General features: G+C 32.5%; 4 protein-coding genes and 1 pseudogene across 4 annotated transcripts; 3 read left to right on the top strand and 2 right to left on the bottom strand.

The window, feature by feature from the left end:
• Nucleotides 1-2,273: 2,273 nt before the first annotated feature.
• Nucleotides 2,274-6,418, top strand: LOC110665958 (phosphoglycerate kinase, cytosolic). Its single transcript, XM_058139571.1, has 7 exons — nt 2,274-2,430; nt 2,559-2,765; nt 4,712-4,789; nt 4,917-5,177; nt 5,248-5,565; nt 5,842-6,000; nt 6,075-6,418. Exons 2-7 carry the CDS (start codon nt 2,571-2,573, stop codon nt 6,267-6,269), a joined length of 1,206 nt encoding a protein of 401 aa, XP_057995554.1. The 5' UTR covers nt 2,274-2,430; nt 2,559-2,570; the 3' UTR covers nt 6,270-6,418.
• A 946-nt stretch (nt 6,419-7,364) lies between these two features.
• Nucleotides 7,365-9,122, bottom strand: LOC110665959 (cytochrome P450 726A27-like; annotated as a pseudogene).
• Nucleotides 9,123-10,474: 1,352 nt separating this feature from the next.
• On the top strand, nt 10,475-12,288 carry LOC110665975 ((-)-alpha-terpineol synthase-like). Its single transcript, XM_058139865.1, has 5 exons — nt 10,475-10,723; nt 10,812-11,082; nt 11,168-11,275; nt 11,394-11,688; nt 11,791-12,288. The coding sequence occupies exons 1-5, from the start codon at nt 10,499-10,501 to the stop codon at nt 12,050-12,052; spliced, it is 1,161 nt and encodes a 386-aa protein (XP_057995848.1). The 5' UTR covers nt 10,475-10,498; the 3' UTR covers nt 12,053-12,288.
• LOC131168940 (terpene synthase 10-like) lies at nt 12,112-12,781 on the top strand. The gene is made up of 3 exons (XM_058139864.1): nt 12,112-12,234; nt 12,323-12,571; nt 12,683-12,781. Exons 1-3 carry the CDS (start codon nt 12,112-12,114, stop codon nt 12,779-12,781), a joined length of 471 nt encoding a protein of 156 aa, XP_057995847.1.
• Nucleotides 12,782-17,847: 5,066 nt separating this feature from the next.
• LOC110665979 (myrcene synthase, chloroplastic-like) lies at nt 17,848-19,704 on the bottom strand. The gene is made up of 6 exons (XM_058139753.1): nt 19,599-19,704; nt 19,190-19,484; nt 18,876-19,094; nt 18,650-18,788; nt 18,313-18,561; nt 17,848-18,206 (listed from the first exon to the last, which is right to left on the bottom strand). Exons 1-6 carry the CDS (start codon nt 19,687-19,689, stop codon nt 17,898-17,900), a joined length of 1,302 nt encoding a protein of 433 aa, XP_057995736.1. The 5' UTR covers nt 19,690-19,704; the 3' UTR covers nt 17,848-17,897.
• Between the last annotated feature and the right edge of the window lie 2,738 nt (nt 19,705-22,442).

Raw genomic sequence — 22,442 nt, 5'->3', positions numbered from 1 at the left:
CGTAAGGAGGAAGAATGTAACACCACGATTTTTATATATTATTATTTGGCTTCGTGTAGGTATACTAAATTCGATGAAATTCGACGGTTGTCGGATGCGTGAATTTCCGCCGAACAGACCGATTCTTGGAAAAGTCTCCGAATTGGACCGAGTTTTTGGCTAGCCCCCCATTGTCAGACGTCCCGAGCGCGTTCCCGAAGTCGGAATCGGCAAAGGTAAACCCGAACCTTACTTTTTCATAATTTTCTAGTGCTTAAATAGGATTAAAAATCCATAAAATATTCGTGGTAGCTTAGAAAATTATGATTCTTCTTGCAATAGCTTAGTAATATTGCTAAGGACCGCGGGGCAAAGTTTTGGAATTTTTAGAGCTGATTTGGGCAGTTTTTGCAAAAATGGTCAATTATAGGGACTAAATTGAAATTTTACATATTGTGATGGATGATTGATTTGATGGGCCCAGGAGGGGCTGTGTGATGTGATTGAGTTGTGGATATATGGATTGTGAGTATAGAAGTGTATTTTGAGCCCTTTTGCAGGTTGGGTAGGTCCTAGGTATAGGGGAGACTCTGCCGGATTTTCGGCACGACTTAGGACGTATTGGTCTTTTTCTTTGTTTGTATTGAGTCAGATTGTATTAAATAATTGTAATATAATTGTCGTGAGCCGATGACCTTCTTCCTCCGGTACCGCCACGATGATTGTCAAGTCTGTGAGTAAAATATTAATTTTAATTGTAATTTCGATATTATTATATGTTCAGCATGCCCATGCATCACTTATATGCATATATTTATGTAGTTAAACTCTAGGCACGATTTATGTTGCATTCATAACTGTTAAAGTGCCATGAATATTGTTGCGGTAATTTGGAGCAGTGTGCGTGCGTTGGCTTGCGTGTGATGTGGTATGGACTATAGATAGGACGGGTAGTCACGGCTTGAGTTCTTCGCTGGGACCCGATCCTTCGAGGGGTAGTCACGCGGCAGGTTCTTCATTTGGGACCCTCGATTTGGTTATTAAGTGGAAGTCCGAGCTGAGTTCTTCGCTGGCACCAGGTTGGATTTAAGAGAGCTGTATAGGGGATCAGCTCCCATATGTTATGATTGATGCTACAGGGTGCGTGAGTGCTCCAAATTACTTTTTTGATGTTATGATGTGAAAATGTTGTTGCTGTTGCATTCACTCCACAGGTTGCATTAGTACTAGATAGTTATAGAGATTATGGTTAAAATTGATATTTTACTTTCTGAGTCGAACGCTCACTCCTGTTCAATATTTTTTTAGTTCTGAGGAGGATTTTATTTTTGGTTAACCTGCTTTTCTCCTTCGCAGGTTGTTTATCAATATTTGTGTAATTTTATTTACTCCTAGAATTTCCGCATGTGTTAGAAGTATTTATTTAATTATGGTATGTAATATTATTATCATGTTAGACCTGTAAACGTATAATAATATGTATGTTTGATGGATTGGATGAGGGAGCTGAGCTCCCATTTATTTTTATGAGGATATGAGTATGTGGAGGGTGAGCTGAGCTCCCCAATTGAGTATTTATTATGTTTACAGGTCGGGTGAGTCGAAAACTCCACGTTGGAAAGTCCATTTTATGGCCGGACTCTGTCCGTTTGGTTTCTTGAAATTGGGCCCAAATGGGCCTTAGAGTTGGGTTAATGAACAGTTAGGCTTACTACGGGCCTCGGGGGCTTTAGGCTGGCCCAGGTCCTAGTGCCGGTCCGGCCCATAGGTTGGGTCGTGACAAATTTTATACCTATCTCGATATAAATATTTAATTTAATGATAATTAAGTTAGTTTTCATATAAATTTAAATTAGATGCATTCTTAATATTATTATACTCATTTTTAAATTTATTATGATATAATAAATTAAAATTTATTTTGAAATTAAATAAAAAATATGTTTTCAAATAATGTAATTGAATTATTTTATTTTACAAAGCCATTGAATATTAAACTTGATGCAACCGAAGATTCTAAAGCAAAAGTCAAAGTGTCAAAGCTTGTGATCTTCTAGAAGAATTCTTCTTATTTTCTACTTATTTGTTTCTTTGCTTAATTTCAACTAATTATGAAATAAAAAGTTGGAATCTGATTCGCATATGCTGAAATGCAAAACCATCAACCGACAGCTCAAGGGTTTAAGCTGGACCACAGAGAAACCCAACCCACGTACTACACAGTGCAGACATCTCTAGCCCAGTGTGTACCCCGCCCCAACAAAAACCACAATCCCCTTCGCCTTTCAAACCTCCAAGGCCCCAGACCGAACAAATCCAACTAATCTTCCTCTCTCTCTCTCTCTCTCTCTCTCTCTCTCTCTCTTTCTAAAGCCTTCTTTATTTTCTTGCTTTGTCTTTTCTTCATTTCACCCAGAAAGCTCTGTTCTTGATCTTTACTTGTTTCTCGTTGTATGCAACTATCCTTCTCTCACTGTTATCATATTATATATATACTAATTTGTTTATATATGCGCGTGTGCGTGTTCTACTGATCTGGGTACTCATGTATTGGTTTGTTTATTCTGGGTTTTTTGCAGGTGTGTTGAGATATGGCTACAAAGAAGAGCGTCACCAGTCTAAAGGAAGCAGATTTGAAGGGGAAGAGGGTGTTTGTGAGGGTGGATCTCAACGTCCCTTTGGATGATAACTTCAATATCACTGATGATACCAGGATCCGAGCTGCCGTTCCCACCATCAAGTACTTGATGGATCATGGCTCCAAAGTTATTCTTTGCACCCATTTGGTATATACTTGCAATGCCTTATTTAATGCTTTTTACCAGTTATATTTCTTGTTCTAGTTGGAAAATTTTTTTTTGATTGATCTCTCCCTTTAGATCACTTATATTTACCCTTGTAGATTCTCGATATGTTTATTTGTTATTCTTCGTTTGCCCGATCCTTAATTTATGTGCTGATTTCATTGCTTCTACTAGTTGTATCTGCGTTTTTGGTGGTTACATGTCTGCAGATGTGTATCTACATCACGTAATTCTGATATCTCACAAAAACGCTGTTTGATTGTTGTGATATAGCTTATAGGATTTGCCTGAATCATGCGCATGTTAACAGATTTGCATGTTCTTCTGATATCTGATGCTGTTTTGATAAAATGGGTCTGTGGCTTGTCTTCTATCAATGCTCTGGTTGATATTTCTTTATTTTGCTTCCTGCTAGCTCCTTTGGATATGTATAAAATAGTTTAATTGCTTGTGGTTGTGATTACTTTTATCGTGAAATTGACTTTTTCAATTATTATTATGCAACTTCTCAGCTTTATTTTTCAGTAGTGCCTATTTACCCATTTGATCAGATTTCTGCTTGGTTCTGTAATTAGCTGTTTGGATCTACAGCGGTCGCTACCCGATAAGCTTTTTTTTTTTCGGAATAGTTTTTGCTGGTGCAAAATGTGGCTTTGAAAATGGATTTGTGCCATGATATCTGTCATATATTCATATTTGATATCTGGGAGAGGACACCTACATTCATACACATGGTGTATTTTCTTTGGTGTAATTGTGGTAGTAATTGGATGGCATTAATCTGCTCAGTCAATTAATCAAGTAGAAGGATCAGTTTGAAGGACTAAAAACAAAAATCCTAAGTGTTTTTAGTACTGAAGAAAGGTGGGCATCACAAAATTTCTTTATCTAAGCATTTTTAAATTTCTTTGTTGCTATTGTTTCTTTTGATGGCTTCATTTGTCTGAATGTGGATAAGGCAGTGCTTAGCTATCTGGGCCTTCCCAATGAAAGCTTTTCTTGGAACTTGTAATAGTAGAATTATCAGTTCCTTTTGTCGGTTGTAATATGCATCATCTTTTTGTCTTTTTCTGCCATGAGGAAAATTTCCTCGTCTTCAAGTTATGTTAATCTTGTTTTTTTCTAGGTTATGTTATTCTTTTTTTTTATTTATTTTTTTATTTTTTATCATTGTTATGATTATTGATTAAATTTACGTGATCAAAATTCATGGAATTGGTAAATTAAGGTTATATTTTCCTTTGCTCAACCTCAATTGGAGTGTATAGTGTGATATTTCCTTCTTCTCTTCTCCATCGTTGTGAGACTCTAGTCCATCTAGATACATCATACATTTTTGTCATAGACATCATTAAATGAAAAGATCATGCCTGACCTCTGCAATCCATTTTTATGGAATATTCAGTTTCTTTTTGAAAATTGAGTTTTAACTTTCTTTGGCAAGAATATGAATATTTGTTATAAAAAAAATCCAGACTGGAGGTGTGCTACCTTATGCTTGAAGTAATGTTGCCAAGACGTATGAGGTGATATGGGATGCATTAAATTATTCAAAAATAATTGGAATTGATAAAAGATATTCATTTATGTGGAATATTTGTTATTATTTTGAAAGTTGAAGCTAAAACCTGTTATTTAAAAGGGTTAAGATCAGAAGATGAGTAAAATTACTGAAATGTGACAGGCTGAAGAAAGATGCACTGTTGTTTACATGAGCGTATGAAAAAGTTGATAGCTCTTTTACTATGAACAAAACCTATGATCTAGAATGATGGTTTGCTTACTGGCATGAAAGTATGTGCATTCCTTTCAATCACATGTTTGTTGTATAATAGAATAAATCAGTATGTGATAAATATGATTTTATTCTGTTCCAATTTTTGATAGTGAGCACTTGTATAATTATTTTATCTGATTGTGCTTTTCAGGGACGTCCAAAGGGTGTTACGCCCAAGTACAGCTTGAAGCCACTTGTACCTAGGCTATCTGAACTTCTTGGAGTCCAGGTTTGCCTTCGTCTCTCTGTCCCCTCTCCTCCCCAACTCCTACTCCTCCACTCCCCCCTCTCTGTTCCTCTCTTTTTGGATTATCTGGGTTGCTTAGTTTTTCTTATTCCTCTATAAAATTGAATAGGTTAAAATGGCTAATGACTGTATTGGTGAGGAAGTTGAGAAACTGGTGGCTGAGTTCTCAGATGGAGGTGTCTTGCTTCTTGAGAATGTAAGGTTCCACAAGGAGGAGGAAAAGAATGATCCTGAATTCTCCAAGAAACTAGCTGCTCTTGCAGATGTCTACGTTAATGATGCATTTGGCACTGCTCATAGAGCCCATGCATCAACAGAGGGTGTGGCTAAATACTTGAAACCTTCTGTTGCCGGTTTTCTTATGCAGAAGGTGTGTTAGATGCCTGTTCATTTTTCTTTGTTCTTTCATGAAAGAATGCTGATGTGCCTTTTGCAATTAGGAACTTGACTATCTTGTTGGAGCTGTGGCAAATCCTAAGAAGCCTTTTGCTGCAATTGTTGGTGGCTCAAAGGTATCAACCAAGATTGGAGTGATAGAATCCCTCCTGGGGAAGGTTGATATCCTCATATTGGGTGGAGGAATGATATTTACTTTCTACAAGGCACAAGGGTACTCAGTTGGGTCATCCCTTGTGGAGGAGGACAAACTTGATCTTGCAACTTCACTTGTTGAAAAAGCCAAGGCTAAGGGGGTATCTTTACTGCTGCCTACTGATGTGGTCATTGCTGACAAGTTTGCAGCTGATGCCAACAGCAAGGTATGCTTTTCATTGGCTTTTGTAGTGAATTTTCGCCTAGTTTAAGTGACCAAGAGAAACTTGAATTTCTTAAGAGAAGCATCTTAGATTTCTCATGATAGATATGCACACATACTCTCCCTTCCAGTCTTTCTAGTATGAGCAGGAACATGTGCTCTTACACACACACACACACACACACACACACACACACACACACAAAACAGAATTGGAAGGAGATGCAAAATTAACCATTGTGAATATATGTTCTGAGAGTTCAGTGTGATGTTCTTGCAGGTGGTGCCAGCATCTGCGATACCAGATGGTTGGATGGGTTTGGATGTTGGACCTGATGGCATCAAGACATTCTGTGAAGCATTAGATACCACCAAAACAGTTATTTGGAACGGACCGATGGGTGTCTTTGAGTTTGATAAATTTGCTGTGGGAACTGAGGTATCTCATTTTAACTTGAATTTGAGATTATATCAGTGGTGTTTTGGCAATGGTCTTGTCATTTCCTTTTGCAGGCAATTGCCAAGAAGCTTGCAGAGCTCAGTGGCAAGGGTGTGACAACAATTATTGGAGGTGGTGACTCGGTTGCTGCCGTGGAGAAGGTTGGGCTTGCTGACAAGATGAGTCACATCTCAACTGGAGGTGGTGCCAGTTTAGAGCTTCTCGAGGGGAAAACACTTCCGGGAGTGCTTGCTCTTGATGATGCTTGAGCTGAGTTTTTCTCATTTGCCTTTTTTTTTCTGCGAACTTTAGTTCTCGTATATGGTTGGTTTCACAGCCAAAGTGGACTAGAATGATGGAATAGAGCTCTGATCTTAACCTGTAGATTGAGTAAATAAAAGTTTTCTCTTGCCTTCAAGGATGGGTTGCTTTTGATGAGTTGAATGTATTCGTATCGTGATGATGTTGTTTAAACAATCCAATTATATGGGTTTGTTTTGCTGATGTTCCATTTTCACTGTCTGAAGTGTTCAACATGAATTGAAATTTAAGCCTTTAGCCTTTTGGCTTCAAAGCCTTTTGATGGAAAATCGCATTTAGGAGCTGCTTACTTTGAAAATCTCTCCTCTCTCTCTTTTTTTTTTTTTTATGCTGACGTGTTAAATAAAGAAAGCTTTGGATGTGAACCAGAAGGAAATTCTGTATTTGGAAGTTGCATGATAAATTGACAAAACATTCTTGAATTCCTCCCAAATGCTAATGTTTTGGAAATAAACAAGGACCTATTATGAGATGCAGGAAGTTTCTACTGAGTGAGAAAACGGGATTTTAATAAAAAGAAGGCATAAAATTTAATTTAATCTCTAAACTTGTTAGCTATGTTCAATGTCCAAATTAAATTTTAGGCTCAAATTGATATTGATTAATTTTAGATAATAATTAAAATTTTAATTTTTTAAAAAAATGTTTTTCAACTTGCTCCATTTTATCGTTCTGCCAGTGGCTTTTTTTTCTCTAAAACTTCATTTTCACAGGCCACTCATCTGAACGCTTTTTCTAGCAGAAGGAAAGAATTCTTCAGCTTCTACTTTCTGCTGTACCTGTCGATCATCTTAATCGCTCAAGCTTTTGGTCTCCGTTCAGATGGTTTCTCCTTTCATCTCTCTCCTGCTCTGTTTTGGGAATTTCATTAATTATTTCTCTGATCCCTACTTTCTTCTTTTAACAAGCATGAAAAATGGGAATTACTAAGCTAAAGTTCTTGTCAATGCATGGGCAATTGCTAAGCTATAATTAATTACAATAACATACTAGAACAGAAATGATAATTTCATCATGACAAGCAAACAAAGAAAGAAAAAAATACATGAACTTGATTTATTCCTTTCTTTATTATATTTCCATCAACATAAGTGTTTCACAGACCACCACCTAACATTTCTCCTATTTGCTTTCCATATGCAATAGACTTACGGGTGTAGGAATCAAGATGAGATCTATCTTTCTTTTGACCACAAGACCAAAAGTATCAGACATGTCGAGACTTTCTGGTTTAGCTTCACTAGGAAGTTCCCAGTCAAAATGGTACAGTAATTGTGCAAGGAGAGGCTCTATTATAGCCACAGCCATAACTATTCCAGGGCATATCCTCTTTCCAGCACCAAATGGAATGAATTCAAAATTATTGCCCTTGAAATCAATTGAGCTATCAAGAAATCTCTCTGGATCAAAATTTTCAGAATCGTTCCATGAATTAGGATCCCTCCCAATTGCCCATGCATTGACAAGAACTTTAGTTTTGGGATAAATGTCATACCCATATAGCTCAGATTTCTCACCACATTCTCTTGGAATCAATGCCACTGGAGGATGCAGTCTTAAGGTTTCTTTGATGACTAACTTCAAATATTTTAATTCACCATGACCTGAAGAATCATCCATGTCTCCCTTTTCACCAAAAACCTTCCTCACTTCTTCCTGGGCTTTCTTCATTATGCTAGGATTCTTCACCATTTCTGCCATTGCCCATTCAGCAGTTACTAAGGATGTGTCACTTGCGCCTGCAAACATGTCCTGCAAGACCATTTTTTATCTCTATTACCATGTAATTATTATTAATTTTCAAGTAAAATCCAAACCTAGCTGCTGGAAGTATATATAACTTGCTAACCAGAATGATAGCTTTGATGTTGTCTGTAGTTAATGGGAGTTGTAGGTTTCCACGTTTTTGAATATCCAGAAGAACATCAAGAATATTATCGGCTTCAGTCTTGTTCGTTTTGCGTTCATTTATGATTTCTTCAAGCATATCGTCTGCTTCTCTATGAGCCCTGCGAAGCGTAGAGCTCACCCCACTGATCAAGTGAAGAAATTTATACGGGGAAACGCGTCGGCGACACTAAAACCTCCTGCTACTCTAATGGCATTTTCTACAACTCTCAAGGATGCTTCCTGTTTCTTGAATTTCTTTCCCACAGATGTTATTGCGATGATGCCATTTCCTAACAAGGAGAGCTTCTTACTAAGATTCACAGGCGATCCGGCTTTCGAATAAACGTGTTTGACGAAATTGGACACCTCTTCGTTCACGACTGATTTGAACGATTTCACACGCTTGGCACTGAGAAGCTCCAGTATGGTAATTTTTTTCATTTGTCGCCAGTAGTCTCCATAGACGGCAAATGAAATGTCCGTACGGTTATAGAGCATGATATCCGCAGCCAGCAGGGAGGGTCTTCCAACGAAATGGAGTTCATGGGTTTTCAAGAGCAGTTTGGCTGTATCTGCTGAGGAAATGACTACTGCACGAACCTGACCAAGCTGAAGAAGCATAACAGGTCCATGAGTTTTTCCCAATTCTGTTAGTCGGTGATGGGATTCACAGCCAGCTAACTGGTGAATGTTGCCAATCAGAGGTAACCTCCAGGGTCCTGGAGGAGGATTATTGTTGGAGGCGTTGGTGATTATGGATTTCTTCCATATCTTCAGTACCATCAAAACAAAAGGGAGGAAAGCTATAACGACTGGAAATGAGAAGATTTGCTTCTCCATAGTCACGATAGATTGGTTTTGGCAGTGGAGTGGAGGCTAGATGGTGGAAAATAGTAGAGGAAAGAAAATAAGCAGAGAAAATAAAAGAATCTTTCACTATAAATTCGTTTGGAAAGGAAAAAAAAAAAAAAGGAAAAAACAAAATAGAAAAATAGAATATGAGATCCACAAGTAATTTTTTTCTTATTTTAGAGAAAAAAAATAACAAAATTACATTTGTAATTCTATAATTATTTATTTTAATCATACATAAATAAATAAAATAGATATTTATTATTAAAAAAATTATTTTCTTTTACCAATTTTATTTTTCTTTATTTTTTGTAAAATGATCTTTAAACATACTTTATTAATTTCGGTCCGGTCATTGTCTCGTATGTTTATTATCCTTAATTTAAACAAACACTTATCATTGATTCATGGTAGGTATTATGTCATAAAGTATCCATAATACAGACAACTTAATATAAACAGATAAGAGTTACGTATTGATAGATATTATTCATCTAATTAATTATATAAAATTAAAATTAAAATTAAATTAATTGAATTAGCTAATAGCTTCCTTGTTAAATATAATGATAATGATGTGCTCCTAAACCAAAGTTTATCCCTTTAATAAAATAATAAAGTACGATGTTATTGAGCAATCAGTCTCATTTTTTTAATAATTGCCGTAATGCTTATTTTATTATGATTATTATTTTTACACTTATATATAGATTATAGAGAAGAGGATAAATAATCTCATAATTTGATTTATTATATAAATCAAATAGCAAATATAATTGGGCGCCGCCAGACGTACAAAAGAAACGAAAAATTGTGCTAAAAAAATACATTTTTTTAATTTTTATAATTTTACTAATTAATTTGTAATTTTGTAATTATATATTTTTTGTATAGTTAATTAAATTCAATCTTTTATTGTAATAATATTAAATTAATATGAGTATTTTTAAAATTCTCAACATTCTCTATCATTTCCACATTTATATATTAGATAGATTTATTTGTATAAAAGTTATAATATATATATATATATATATATATATATATATATATATATATATATTTTGGACGATTCATAAGTTTGTCCTTATTCTGTGTCTATATATATATAACTTATTTCTTTTATTGAGAAAACTTTCAAACGAATTTTTTTGAAGGAAATATAAATTTCTTTCTCAAATATTATTTAAATTAAGTAAAAGTTAAATACGAATAGATTACAGATCCGTGAAATGTGTGCTTTTTTATTACAAATCTTATGCATTGGAGATTTCCTTTATTTCAAAGATATGATATTTGCTCTAGGAAAGAAAATATGAATAAATTAATTAAATCTGCCAAAAACTTATTTCTATATAAGAGGTGGAAGCGTCTGCAAGCATTAGTTGTGAAAAAGTCCCCAACTAAACACGAAATTAAACTGCAAAATTCCTCTATGGCCTTCACTCAATCGGCATCTTTTCGTTTCTGCACTATCTTGCCACTTAAAACTCGCACTTCCCTCCCATTGTCAAGCACCAAATGCCTTCCAAGCTATGTACATGCTCAACACACGATTGCCACCAAAATTCCTGATAACATCACTGTCAGGAGATCTGCCAACTACCCACCTTCTAAATGGAGCCATGATTTTGTTGCGTCCTTGAAAAATGAATATGCGGTACGATTTCATCTTGTTTTCAATTAAATTTGTTTGCTATTATATATAGCAGCTAACGTGATTGATCTGTTAACGAATGTTTTTGTAGGGAGAGCCGTACACCACAAGAGTTAACAAGTTGAAAGAAGAAGTAAAGACGATGCTTGAAAGTGCAACAAATCCTTTGGATCAGCTTGAGATAATTGATGCTCTGCAAAGACTTGGAGTGGCTTACCATTTTGAGGATCAAATAGAAACAAAACTGAAGAGCATATACAATGATACTTTTAATAAACAAAGGTTGAAACAGGACCCCCACTCTTTTGCCACCGCTCTTGAATTCAGACTTCTAAGAAAGCATGGCTACAATGTACCTCAAGGTGATTTATCTGTTATTACTAACCTAATTAACGACGATAAACAAGCAAAAAATTATTGATGTTCGTTTCTCTTGTATACTTGCAGAGGCTTTCTGTAGTTTCATGGATTTGGAAGGAAATTTCAAGGCATCCCTTTGCCACGATTTGAAGGGACTTGTCTATTTGTATGAAGCCTCATACCTTTCCTTACCAGGTGAGACTTTCATTTTTTTTTTTTTTTCATTTTGCTCTAATATAAGGCTTAAACTCGAAATTTTATGGTCCGGAAAATGGCTCTCATAGCGGTTAACTAAAACTTAATATTGGCGCAGGTGAGGCTATCTTAGAGGAGGCACAAAAATTTTCATCCAAGAATCTCAAAGCATATCTGAAAAAGGAGAACAATTCTAGTACTAGCGGTGATGATGCTAAAAATGATCATTTGAATATGGCGAGGCATGCCCTGGAGCTCCCTTTTCATTGGAGGATGCAAAGGCTAGAGGCCAGATGGTTCATCGATGTTTATGAGAATAGCCCAGATATGAAGCCTATTCTTCTTGAACATGCAAAATTAGACTTCAACATGGTCCAAGCCGTTCACCAGCAAGATTTGAAACATGCTTCCAGGTGAGAAATTCATATCCATGTTTCAATATTTTCTCAATTTTTTTTTTTGCTTTAATTAATATATTACTCCCTGTGGGCTAACTGGGGCACATAATCAAAAAGTTGGTGGAAGGGGACAGGTCTTGGTGAAAAGTTGGCTTTTGTGAGGGCCAGGCCGATGGAGGGCTTCCTATGGACTGTTGGGGGAGTTTTCGAGCCTCAATATGGACATTTCAGGAGAATTCTATCGCAAGTTGGTGCACTTATTACTGTAATCGATGATATTTATGATGTTTATAGTACCCTAGATGAGGTGGAGCTATTTACAGAGGCTGTTACGAGGTCTGTATCTGTAATAATTAATATTCTTTTTTCTAATAACTAGTTTGTAATTTAATTTGAACATTAATTATTTGTAATTTTTTCAGATGGGACATCAATGAAATGGATAAACTTGCGGACTACATGAAAATATGTTTTCTTGCTTTGTACAACTCCATTAATGAAATTGCATTTGATAGTCTTAAGGAGGAAGAGCTTCACATCACTCCTTACCTGAAGAAAGCGGTGATTAATGCTTCCATTTCTACAGATTAATGCTTAATTATAAGAGTTTTCTTAACTGGGACTAATATATATTATGTTGAATTTTCAGTGGGCGGATTTATGTAAATCGTACTTACTGGAGGCTAAATGGTATCACAGTGGGTATACACCAAGTGTAGAAGAATATTCGGATAATGCATGGGTTTCCATATCTGCACCACTGCTATTAGTCCATGCATATTTTGCTGTCCCAAATCACATTACGAAGGAGGCTTCAGAATGCATATTAGATTATCCTAATATTGTTAAATGGTCGTCCCTGATTACAAGACTTGCAGATGATTTAGGAACATCAAAGGTATACAATTACAAACTAATTTCTTGATTGTTTCCCCTTGAAGTTGGATCTCTTCAGTATGCTAATCTCTGTGATCTCTTTGGTTTTGGTTTTTTGTCCTCCACTCTGCAGCATGAACAAAGAGAGGTGATAATCCTAAATCAATTGAATGTTATATGCATGAAAGTGGAGCTTCCGAAGCAGCAGCTCGTGAACATATACATTATTTGATTAGTGAAGCATGGAAGAAGATAAATGAATATCAAATTGGAAATACTGCAGTCTTCTCGCAAACTTTCATAAGAATGGCAATGAACCTAGCGAGGATGTCTCAGTGTATTTACCAACATGGAGATGGATTTGGTGCTCAGAATCTGGAGACTAAGAATCGTGTTATATCTTTACTTGTTGAACCCGTTTCTCTTGCTAGCAAAGACTAGATAGTTTAATGCAATTCATTTCATTCTCAACATTATCCTAATATTTCTATAATTTTCCTCCATCACTTAGCTAGTAATGCTGCTCATAAGGAATTGATATGTTATGTAAAAAAGTATCTTGTATTTTGTGTTCGAGTTATTTTATAGCTTTTCTGTACTCTCTCTTGCTGTTTTAATGTCTTCTGTTTGGCTAATTATTAGATGCACCGGGAGCACTACTAAAAAACAGTGTTTCCTCTCTTATAGAAAAGTAGGTTATTCTTATATTATAGAGAGTGGATCCTACATAATTGTAAAAGATAGTGCATATACACTGGGTGCACCTAATAATTTCTCCTTCTGTTTATTGCTGGTTTAATTTTTTCGAATTCAGTTTTTGGTGGTTTCTTCTGCTATTTTGTTATTGCAAGGGGTTTTTTTGCATCAGCTGGTTGCTAGATTTGATCAATGGAAGACTGTACATATTGTGTTTTGGTAAATAAAATCCATACTTTTAATAGGTGGATCTCATTGTATCTATTGTGTCTTGGTATATGGTAAACGAAGTTTAGAAAAAAAAAAAAAGGATTAATCCACAATTTATCCTTAAAAATTTAAAAGCTCAAGACCTCAAGACTCAAATTACATTTTTAAAATTGATAACTTCGTTTGTATTAAAATTTTTCATAAAAGTTATTACTTTTATGTTATGTGCATGTTTAAATTGTTAAATAATAAAATTTCAAGTTAATAAAATAAAGAAGTTAATCTTATAAAATATTTGACTTTTCTTGTGATTTGGCCTAATATATTTTTAAAATTTGAAAGCATTTTTTATTTTGAGAAATACCAGTTGCTAGGTCTGTAGCTGTATTTCCTTTAAATTAAACATGTGAGAAGATGCAAGATTTTCAAAGATTGTCTTTCGATAAGTTAATTTTAGCACGAATTGGCTACCTTATTATACGACTGAAATAAGTTAGGCTAAAAATATATATATTGAATCACCTTGAAAATAACTTCACAAAAATGTGTTATCTACAGGCACGGATCTAAAAATATAAATTAGTGGAGTAATATAACTTCACTTTGAAAGTGTGTTATCTTACGCATACGCGTGCACAGACATATATATAATTATTTTTAAGTGTAGAATAATATTCTTTTGTTATATGTCATCATTTTTTTACTTTTTTTATATTTTGAATTAATTATAAAATTTTTTAATTAATTAATTTTTAAATATTGAAAAATAATATATTTTAATTCAAGTGCTTACTCAAATTTAATCTCACTTTCCCTATTACATTAAGGCAATATTTTTTTAATTAATATTATTAAAAATATTACTTTTTAATATAATATATTAAATAATAATAAATTATTATGGATGAGAGTTAAATTTCGTCTCGTTCCCTCTTAAATATTTTAATGTAAATATTAAATGATCATATAAAAAATATTATTCTTATGATAGATGTAGGAAAAAATAAAAATATTTAAAAAAATTTAAAACTAAACTTAGTATGTATAAAAAATTTAATTGAATTAATAACTTTAATTATTAAGATAAAAATTAGATTAAATTAAAATAAATAACAAACAACATGTAATGGATAGTTTTGTTTTAGCTTAAACATTTAAATAATAAATTTTATTTAAGTCGAAATATATTATTTAATTACCAATGAATAATTAAAATTTTTAAATTTATAGATAAACTCAAATTTTTAAGTTAAAAAAAATTAAGTATGTGATAAATATAAATTCTCAAATGCAAGGCAAACTTCAATAATTAAAGAGATTTTTTTTTTTTTTTTATCATTTATAAGTTAAAGGGGAATGGGTTGCATTGGGTCAAGTGCTCCCATTGTCTCTATCGTAGATTCATCCCATGCCGCTTAATTCAATAAACTTACTTAAAGAACGCAATGGGACATAGCTTTTTTATTGGGTCACAGCGTAAAATTTTCAGATTGAATTATAATTAAGTTTCATAAAAAATATATTTAAAATTTAAATCATAAAAAATGACAGTTACCAATAAGAGGTAATCTCCAGGGTCCTGGAGGAGGATTATTGTCGGAGGCGTTGGAGATTATAGATTTTTTCCATATCTTCTGTACCATCAAAGCAAAAAGCAGGAAAGCTATAACGACTGGAAATGAGAAGGTTTGCTTCTCCATAGTCACGATAGATTGGTTTTGGCAGTGGAGTGGAGGCTAGATGGTGGAAAATAGCTTAGGAAAGAAAATAAGTAGAGAAAATAAAAGAATCTTTCACTATAAATTCGTTTGGAAAGGAAAAAAAAATTAAGGAAAAAGCAAAATAGAAAAATAGAATATGAGATCCACAAGTAATTTTTTTTCTTATTTTAGAGAAAAAAATAATAAAATTACATTTATAATTCTATAATTATTTATTTTAACCATACATAAATAAATAAAGTAGATATTTATTATTAAAAAAAATTATTTTCTTTTACCAATTTTATTTTTCTTTATTTTTTATAAGATGATTTTTAAACATACTTTATTAATTTCGGTCTCCGTCATTGTCTCATATGTTTATTATCCTTAATTTAAACAAACACTTATCATTGATTCATGGTAGGTATTATGTCCTAAAGTATCGATGGTACAGACAATTTAATATAAACAGATAAGAGTCACGCATTGATAGATACTATCTATCTAATTAATTATATAAAATTTAAATTATATACTGTCTATCTATTGGGGTGGCCGCGGAACTGGTTTTGGGTCATAATCAATTATTTTGATTCCAAATTTTAGGAATTGAAATTAAAATTATAGGGTCTCTTTCTGATTTCAATTTTTGTTTATTTTAGTTAATTTTGATTAAATTTAATTAGCAGTTAAAATTTTTCTTTATTTTTAATTTAAAAAAAAAACTTGTTTTCTATTCAAATCGAACCTATTAATCCAATTAAATCAATTTTGATGAAACAAATTTCAATTAATTTTAGTTTTAAACTAAAGTCAGGCCAATGCCCGGCTCTATCTATAATAGACTTGCCCTTATCCTGTAAATACTCAATTCATGTATTTCATTTTGTTTTATTTTCTTTTTTTATAATTGACTCAAATTGAAATTTAAACTCAAAATTTTACAGTTCTTAATATAATTTCAATATTATTAAATTAAAACATAATAATATATTTATATGTATATATATTTTGTTACGAATCCATGTCACTTTAATTATTGATAATAATAAGTGAATATTAGGCGATGACAGGGTTTAAATTTCATCCATTTAATACAAAAGGATGAAAGAAATCGCTTGTTATTAAAGATATCAATTCTAGTTTGATACCATACCTTTTCACACTGAAGCAATTAAACTCATGGTGCGAATTCTATTGAATTTCCCAAAAAAAAAAAAAATCTGTGAATGTTAAATTTGTCTCAGTATTGCATTCACAATTTATGGTTGCAAGTTGATAATTACCCTCAAATCACAAATCTCAAAACCACATCTCAACAACATCACATACCTCTCCTGGACCCGTCAAATTAGGCAAAACTCAAGCAATCAGAAAATTCAACTATAAGCCTTAAAGTTAATATTTTTCAAAAACCAACTAAACAATTTTTAAAAAACCCTATAAATTTGCTACGCGATCCTTAATAATATTATAAGGCTATTGCAAAAGAATTCACAAATTTTTAGCTACCTATGAATATTTTATGAATTTTATTCTAAACTCTGTATTAGGTAAAAATGAACAATTCGAAGTTTGAGTTTACCTATGTCAAATCTAATGCTTGAAACGGATCCGAAACATTTGAAAATGGTGAGAAGCACTGTAATATTGACTCACTTCTGAAGTGGGTCGAGCAGCCCATGTGTCTGGCCTGAAAATATAGTCTCGATTGCTGGTGGAATTTCCTCGAAATGAAAACACTTGTGCAAAACTCACAGCACCAAAAGTTATAATATAATTTTTATTTAAAAATTTGGGATGTTACACGAAATAACTTAAAACACCAAGAGGAACCAGTGAAAGCAATAAACTCGAAATAACTTAATATATATAAATTTCATAATTAAAAATATTTAATTATTATTTTTAATGTTAAATTTCTAATGGTAATAAAATGAATGCTATATGTTAAATCTATGTCAGTATTGTATTCAAAATTTAGTGTGTTTTTAGTAAAAAAGTTAAATGTTAATTTTCAATGAGGGTAATCATTAACCAAGTCTCCCAAGATTAACATTAATCCATATTAATTAGGTTAAAAGTTAACATAGTTTCTTTAATTATCCAAGTAATATTAATGAGAAATTAAAAGTTATAAGGATAATAATAACCCCTTATTGACCTTGTATTAAAATCCTCCCTTATAATTACAACTTAATTAATTGCCCTGAATTGAGATTATGGAATCATATCCACAGCTTTTATTATTGAAATCATGTTATCAATAATTATATGAATATTTTTTTTTTGGTATATTGAAAATATAGAGGTGGTGAATTCCTGATTCGCCAATTTAATTTAAATATGTTCGATATATATTAATCAATAACTTGTTTCAATTCAGAAGAAATTCAAAATGACTTGAATTCGAATAACTTCTAAAATTAAGAAATCAATTGAGAGTTAGCTTAATGGCTCTTATAAAAAATAAACCAGCAAGAAACAGAAGACATTAAAACTCCAAGAGGGAGTAGGGAAAAGCTATAAAATAACTCGAAATAATTAACTTGAATAATCCGCATGACTCCATAATCTTTAATTGGAAATAAATATGCAAGTGGATTAAATTTCAAAATATAAGATACTTTTTTACATAACATATCAAATCCTTATAAGTAGCATAGTAGCCAAGTAATGGAGGAAAATTATAGAAATATTAAGATAATGTTGCGAACGAAATGAATTGCTCTAAACTATCTAGTCTTTGCTAGTAAGAGAAACAGGTTCAACAAGTAAAGATATCACACGATTCTTAGTCTCCAGATTCTGAGCACCAAATCCATCTCCATGTTGGTACATACACTGAGACATCCTCGCTAGGTTCATTGCCATTCTTATGAAAGTTTGCGAGAAGACTGCTGTATTTCCAATTTGATATTCATTTATCTTCTTCCATGCTTCACTAATCAAATAATGTATATGTTCACGAGCTGCTGCTTCTGAAGCTCCACTTTCATGCATATAACATTCAATTGATTTTGGATTATCACCTCTCTTTTGTTCATGCTGCAGAGTGGGGGAAAAAAAAACCAAAAAGATCACAGAGATTAGCATCTTGAAGAGATCCAACTTCAAAGGGAAATAATCAAGAAATTAGTTTATAATTGTATACCTTTGATGTTCCTAAATCATCTGCAAGTCTTGTAATCAGGGACGACCATTTAACTATATTAGGATAATCTAATATGCATTCTGAAGCCTCCTTTGTGATCTGATTTGGGACGGCAAAATATGCATAGACTAATAGCAGTGGTGCAGATATGGAAACCCATGCATTGTCCAAGTATTCATGTAGACTTGGTTTATATCCACTGTGATACCATTCAGCCTCCAATAAGTATGATTTACATAAATCTGCCCACTGAAAATTCAACGTAATATATATTGCTCCCAATTAAGAAAACTTTTATAATTAAGCATTAATTTATAGTAATGGAAGCATTAATTACCGCTTTCTTCAGGTAAGGAGTGATGTGAAGCTCTTCCTCCTTAAGACTATCAAATGCAATTTTGTTAATGGAGTTGTACAAAGCAAGAAAACATATTTTCATGTAGTCCGGAAGTTTATCCATTTCAATGATGTCCCATCTGAAAAAATTACAAATAATTAATGTTCAAATTAAATTAAAAAATAGTTATTAGAAAAAAAGAATATTAATTATTACAGATACAAACCTCGCAACAGCCTCTGTAAATAGCTCCACCTCATCTAAAGTACTATAAACATCATAAATATCATCAATTACAGTAATAAGAGCACCAACTTGCGATAGAATTCTCCTGAAATATCCATATTCAGGCTCGAAAACTCCCCCAACAGTCCATAAGAAGCCCTCCATCGGCCTGGCCCTCACAAAACCCAGCTTTTCACCAAGACCTGTCCCCTTCCACCAACTTTTTTGATTATGTGCCCCAATTAGCCCACAGGGAGTAATAAATTAATTAAAGCAAAAAAAAAAAATATTGAAACATGAATATGAATTTCTCACCTGGAAGCACGTTTCAAATCTTGCTGGTGAACAGCTTGGACGATGTTGAAGTCTAGTTTTGCAAGTTCAAGAAGAATAGGCTTCATATCTGGGCTATTCTCATAAACATCGATGAACCATCTGGCCTCTAGCCTTTGCATCCTCCAATGCAAAGGAAGCTCCAGGGCATGCCTCGCCATATTCAAATGATAATTTTTAGCATCATCACCGCTAGTACTAGAATTGCTCTCCTTTTTCAGATATGCTTTGAGATTCTTGGATGAAAATTTTTGTGCCTCCTCCAAGATAGCCTCACCTGCACCAATATTAAGTTTTAGTCAACTGCTATGAGAGCCACTTTCAGGACCATAAAATTTCGAGTTTAAGTCTTATATTAAAGCAAAATGAGAAAAAAAAAAAAAAGTCTCACCTGGTAAGGAAAGGTATGAAGCTTCATATAAATAAACAAGTCCCTTCACATCGTGGCAAGAGGATGCCTTGAAATTTCCTTTCAAATCCATGAAACTACAGAAAACCTCTGCAAGTATATAAGAGAAATGAACTTCAATTATTTTTTGCTTGTTTGTTGTCGTTAATTACGGTAATAATAACTGATGAATCACCTTGAGGTACATTGTAGCCGTGCTTTCTTAGAAGTCTGAATTGAAGAGCGGTGGCATACAAGTGTGGTTCCTGTTTCAACCTTTGTTTGTCAATAATATTATCGTATATGCTCTTCAGTTTTGTTCCTGTTTGATCCTCATAATGGTAAGCCACTCCAAATCTTTCCAGAGTATCAATTATCTCAAGCTGATCCAAAGGATTTGTTGCTCTTTCAAGCATCATCTTCACTTCTTCCTTCAACTTGTTAACTCTTGTGGTGTACGGCTCTCCCTAGAAAAACATTCGTTAACAGATCAATCACCTTAGCTGATATATATGACCGAAAACAAATTTAATTGAAAACAAGATGAAATCGTACCGCATATTCATTTTTCAAGGACGCAACAAAATCATGACTTCATTTAGAAGGTGGGTAGTTGGCAGATCTCCTGGTAGTAATATTATCAGGAATTTTGGTGGCAATCGTGTGTTGAGCATGTAGCTTGGAAGGCGTTTGGTGCATTTAATGGGAGGGAAGTGGGAGTTTTAAGTGGCAAGATAGTGCAGAAAGGAAAAGATGCCAATTGAGTGAAAGCCATAGAAGAATTTTGCAGTTTAATTTTGTGTTTAGTTGGGGACTTGTTCGCAACTAATGCTTGCACACACTTCCACTGCTCACTTCCACTGCTCACTTGTATATTTATATCATACACAAATCAACTCATAATTAATTAATTAGTGTATATAATTACTCGTATGTTAATGATGATTTATATAGTAATAAGTTATTGGCACATGAGATTAACTATTGGCAGATTTAATTAATTTATTCATAATTTCTTTCCTACATCGGTCAGCAAATATCAGATCATTGAAATAAAGAAAACCGCCCAATGCATAAGATTTGTAACCAAAAAGCACAAGTTTCGCCAATTATTATTATTATTATTATTATTATTATTATTATTATTTTAACTAAAAGATCAACCAAAGAACATCACTTTTTTTTTCATTGGTAAAGAAGAATCAGCTCATTTCAATAAAGAAAATAGAAAGCAAATATTTATATACGAAAAAGATGACGAGGGAATATATCAAAGTAGGCATGCGCTTGCCAGAATAGCATCAATTATTTTTCGAAATTAAATATTATTTTAAACAAATTTCACAATTTAATTAATGATATAATCCAAGTTATAATCTGTGTTAATTTAATTAAGTAAAATTAAGTAAATTAAATTAATTTAATTTAAAAAAAATTGATATAATCTAAGTTATATGCAATTAGGGCCTTTCAAAATCTAAATACTATAAAATTCAAATGTTAGTCTGAACTAGGGATAGTAACAGATAGGGTATCGTGAAAATTATTTTACTCGAACTTGATTAATATTATTAAAATCTGAATCTGTTTAATTTTATATGTTTTAATTAATATTTTGCATAAAAATTACTTTTATTAATAATTTATATTTTAAAAATTTAATAATTTTATAAAATATTCAAATTTCATTTTATATAAAAATTTATAAATATTATTATAAAAAAATATATATTATATTTAATTAAGTATTTATATAAATGGGTTCGTGTAATACCCAACATGTAAAATTCAAACCCGATCTGAATCCATTACAAGTATTATTTTTCAAATCCAAATCCGTCTCAAATCCGATTATATAATATCCAAACTCATTCTAGAGTTCATTTGGATTAGCTACCCGACAAAAACCAACCTGGTACTATCCCTAGTCGGAACAACCATAAAAAATAATGGCTAAATGGTTTCATGTTACAAAAGTTTGGCTGCATTTTTTGTAAGTTAAAAGAAGAGGAACCTAATATTAAAGTTTAGATAATATTAGAAGCCTTTTAATAGTATTGATGAAATCTATAATTTTTTAAAAATATTAATTTTTAATAAATTTTAATTTTAATGAACCTGTATTCAATTCAAATTAAATTTACTATTAGTCAATGAATCTAAGGAAAAGATAAATTACGTTACGAGAACTAAATATTTTAGTACTCAGAAAATAGATGAATTATATAATTATATTTTTTAAATTAAAATTAAATAAAATTTAAATTAATACCTAAAATGACTAAATAGATTATAAAGTAATATAAATTTTGTGTCTTAAATTTATAAAGAACTGAATTTAAGTAAAAAAAAAAAAAATCCCTTTATTAATATCATTGTGTTGATTAATAGTTGCAATCATGCATTAAATGCTGGATTTCTGGGTCTCAAAGGATTAAGACGTGCGTTTGGTGGATAGAACAAATCATATGTATTTTCTTTGGCAATAATTACTTAGTATATATCCTTATCCCATTTGCATTGTTTAATTTTAATAAATATATATTTTTGTTAATTTTGTTACTACTGATGCATGATATCGTAATTTGTTACAAGTTGGAATTGCTTGATATCGATATAAAACCAATAAATAAAATATTTTACAAAATTCTGTACGTGTGATGCGTACTCCACAGGTATACGGATCGTTCAAGTAATAAAGAAAAGATATCGTCCCACAGAGATTTATTGTTTGAGTACCAAACTATAAAAGTTACGATTATTTGGGCTATCAATAATTTGTGCTAAAAATAGAGTAAGAGATGCAACAAATTAAATTGAAAAAATAAGAAATTTATAATGAATTAA

Source organism: Hevea brasiliensis, chromosome 17 (assembly GCF_030052815.1).
Source record: "Hevea brasiliensis isolate MT/VB/25A 57/8 chromosome 17, ASM3005281v1, whole genome shotgun sequence".
NCBI lineage: Eukaryota > Viridiplantae > Streptophyta > Magnoliopsida > Malpighiales > Euphorbiaceae > Hevea > Hevea brasiliensis.
The sequence above is the reverse complement of the archived record's forward strand: the minus strand, read 5'-3'. Positions and strand labels throughout refer to the sequence as shown.

Coding starts and splice junctions, on each gene's coding strand:
- LOC110665975 (XM_058139865.1), top strand. CDS start 10,499: ATGGCCTTCACTCAATCGGCATCTTTTCGTTTCTGCACTATCTTGCCA. Junction 10,724..10,811: donor CCTTGAAAAATGAATATGCG/GTACGATTTCAT, acceptor ATGTTTTTGTAG/GGAGAGCCGTACACCACAAG. Junction 11,689..11,790: donor GATTTGAAACATGCTTCCAG/GTGAGAAATTCA, acceptor ATAATCAAAAAG/TTGGTGGAAGGGGACAGGTC.
- LOC110665958 (XM_058139571.1), top strand. CDS start 2,571: ATGGCTACAAAGAAGAGCGTCACCAGTCTAAAGGAAGCAGATTTGAAG. Junction 5,178..5,247: donor CCGGTTTTCTTATGCAGAAG/GTGTGTTAGATG, acceptor TTTTGCAATTAG/GAACTTGACTATCTTGTTGG. Junction 5,566..5,841: donor CAGCTGATGCCAACAGCAAG/GTATGCTTTTCA, acceptor ATGTTCTTGCAG/GTGGTGCCAGCATCTGCGAT.
- LOC110665979 (XM_058139753.1), bottom strand. CDS start 19,689: ATGGATTTGAAAGGAAATTTCAAGGCATCCTCTTGCCACGATGTGAAG. Junction 18,789..18,875: donor TTTACAGAGGCTGTTGCGAG/GTTTGTATCTGT, acceptor TAATTTTTTCAG/ATGGGACATCATTGAAATGG. Junction 18,562..18,649: donor CTCCTTACCTGAAGAAAGCG/GTAATTAATGCT, acceptor TTGAATTTTCAG/TGGGCAGATTTATGTAAATC.
- LOC131168940 (XM_058139864.1), top strand. CDS start 12,112: ATGGATAAACTTGCGGACTACATGAAAATATGTTTTCTTGCTTTGTAC. Junction 12,235..12,322: donor CTCCTTACCTGAAGAAAGCG/GTGATTAATGCT, acceptor TTGAATTTTCAG/TGGGCGGATTTATGTAAATC. Junction 12,572..12,682: donor ATGATTTAGGAACATCAAAG/GTATACAATTAC, acceptor TCCACTCTGCAG/CATGAACAAAGAGAGGTGAT.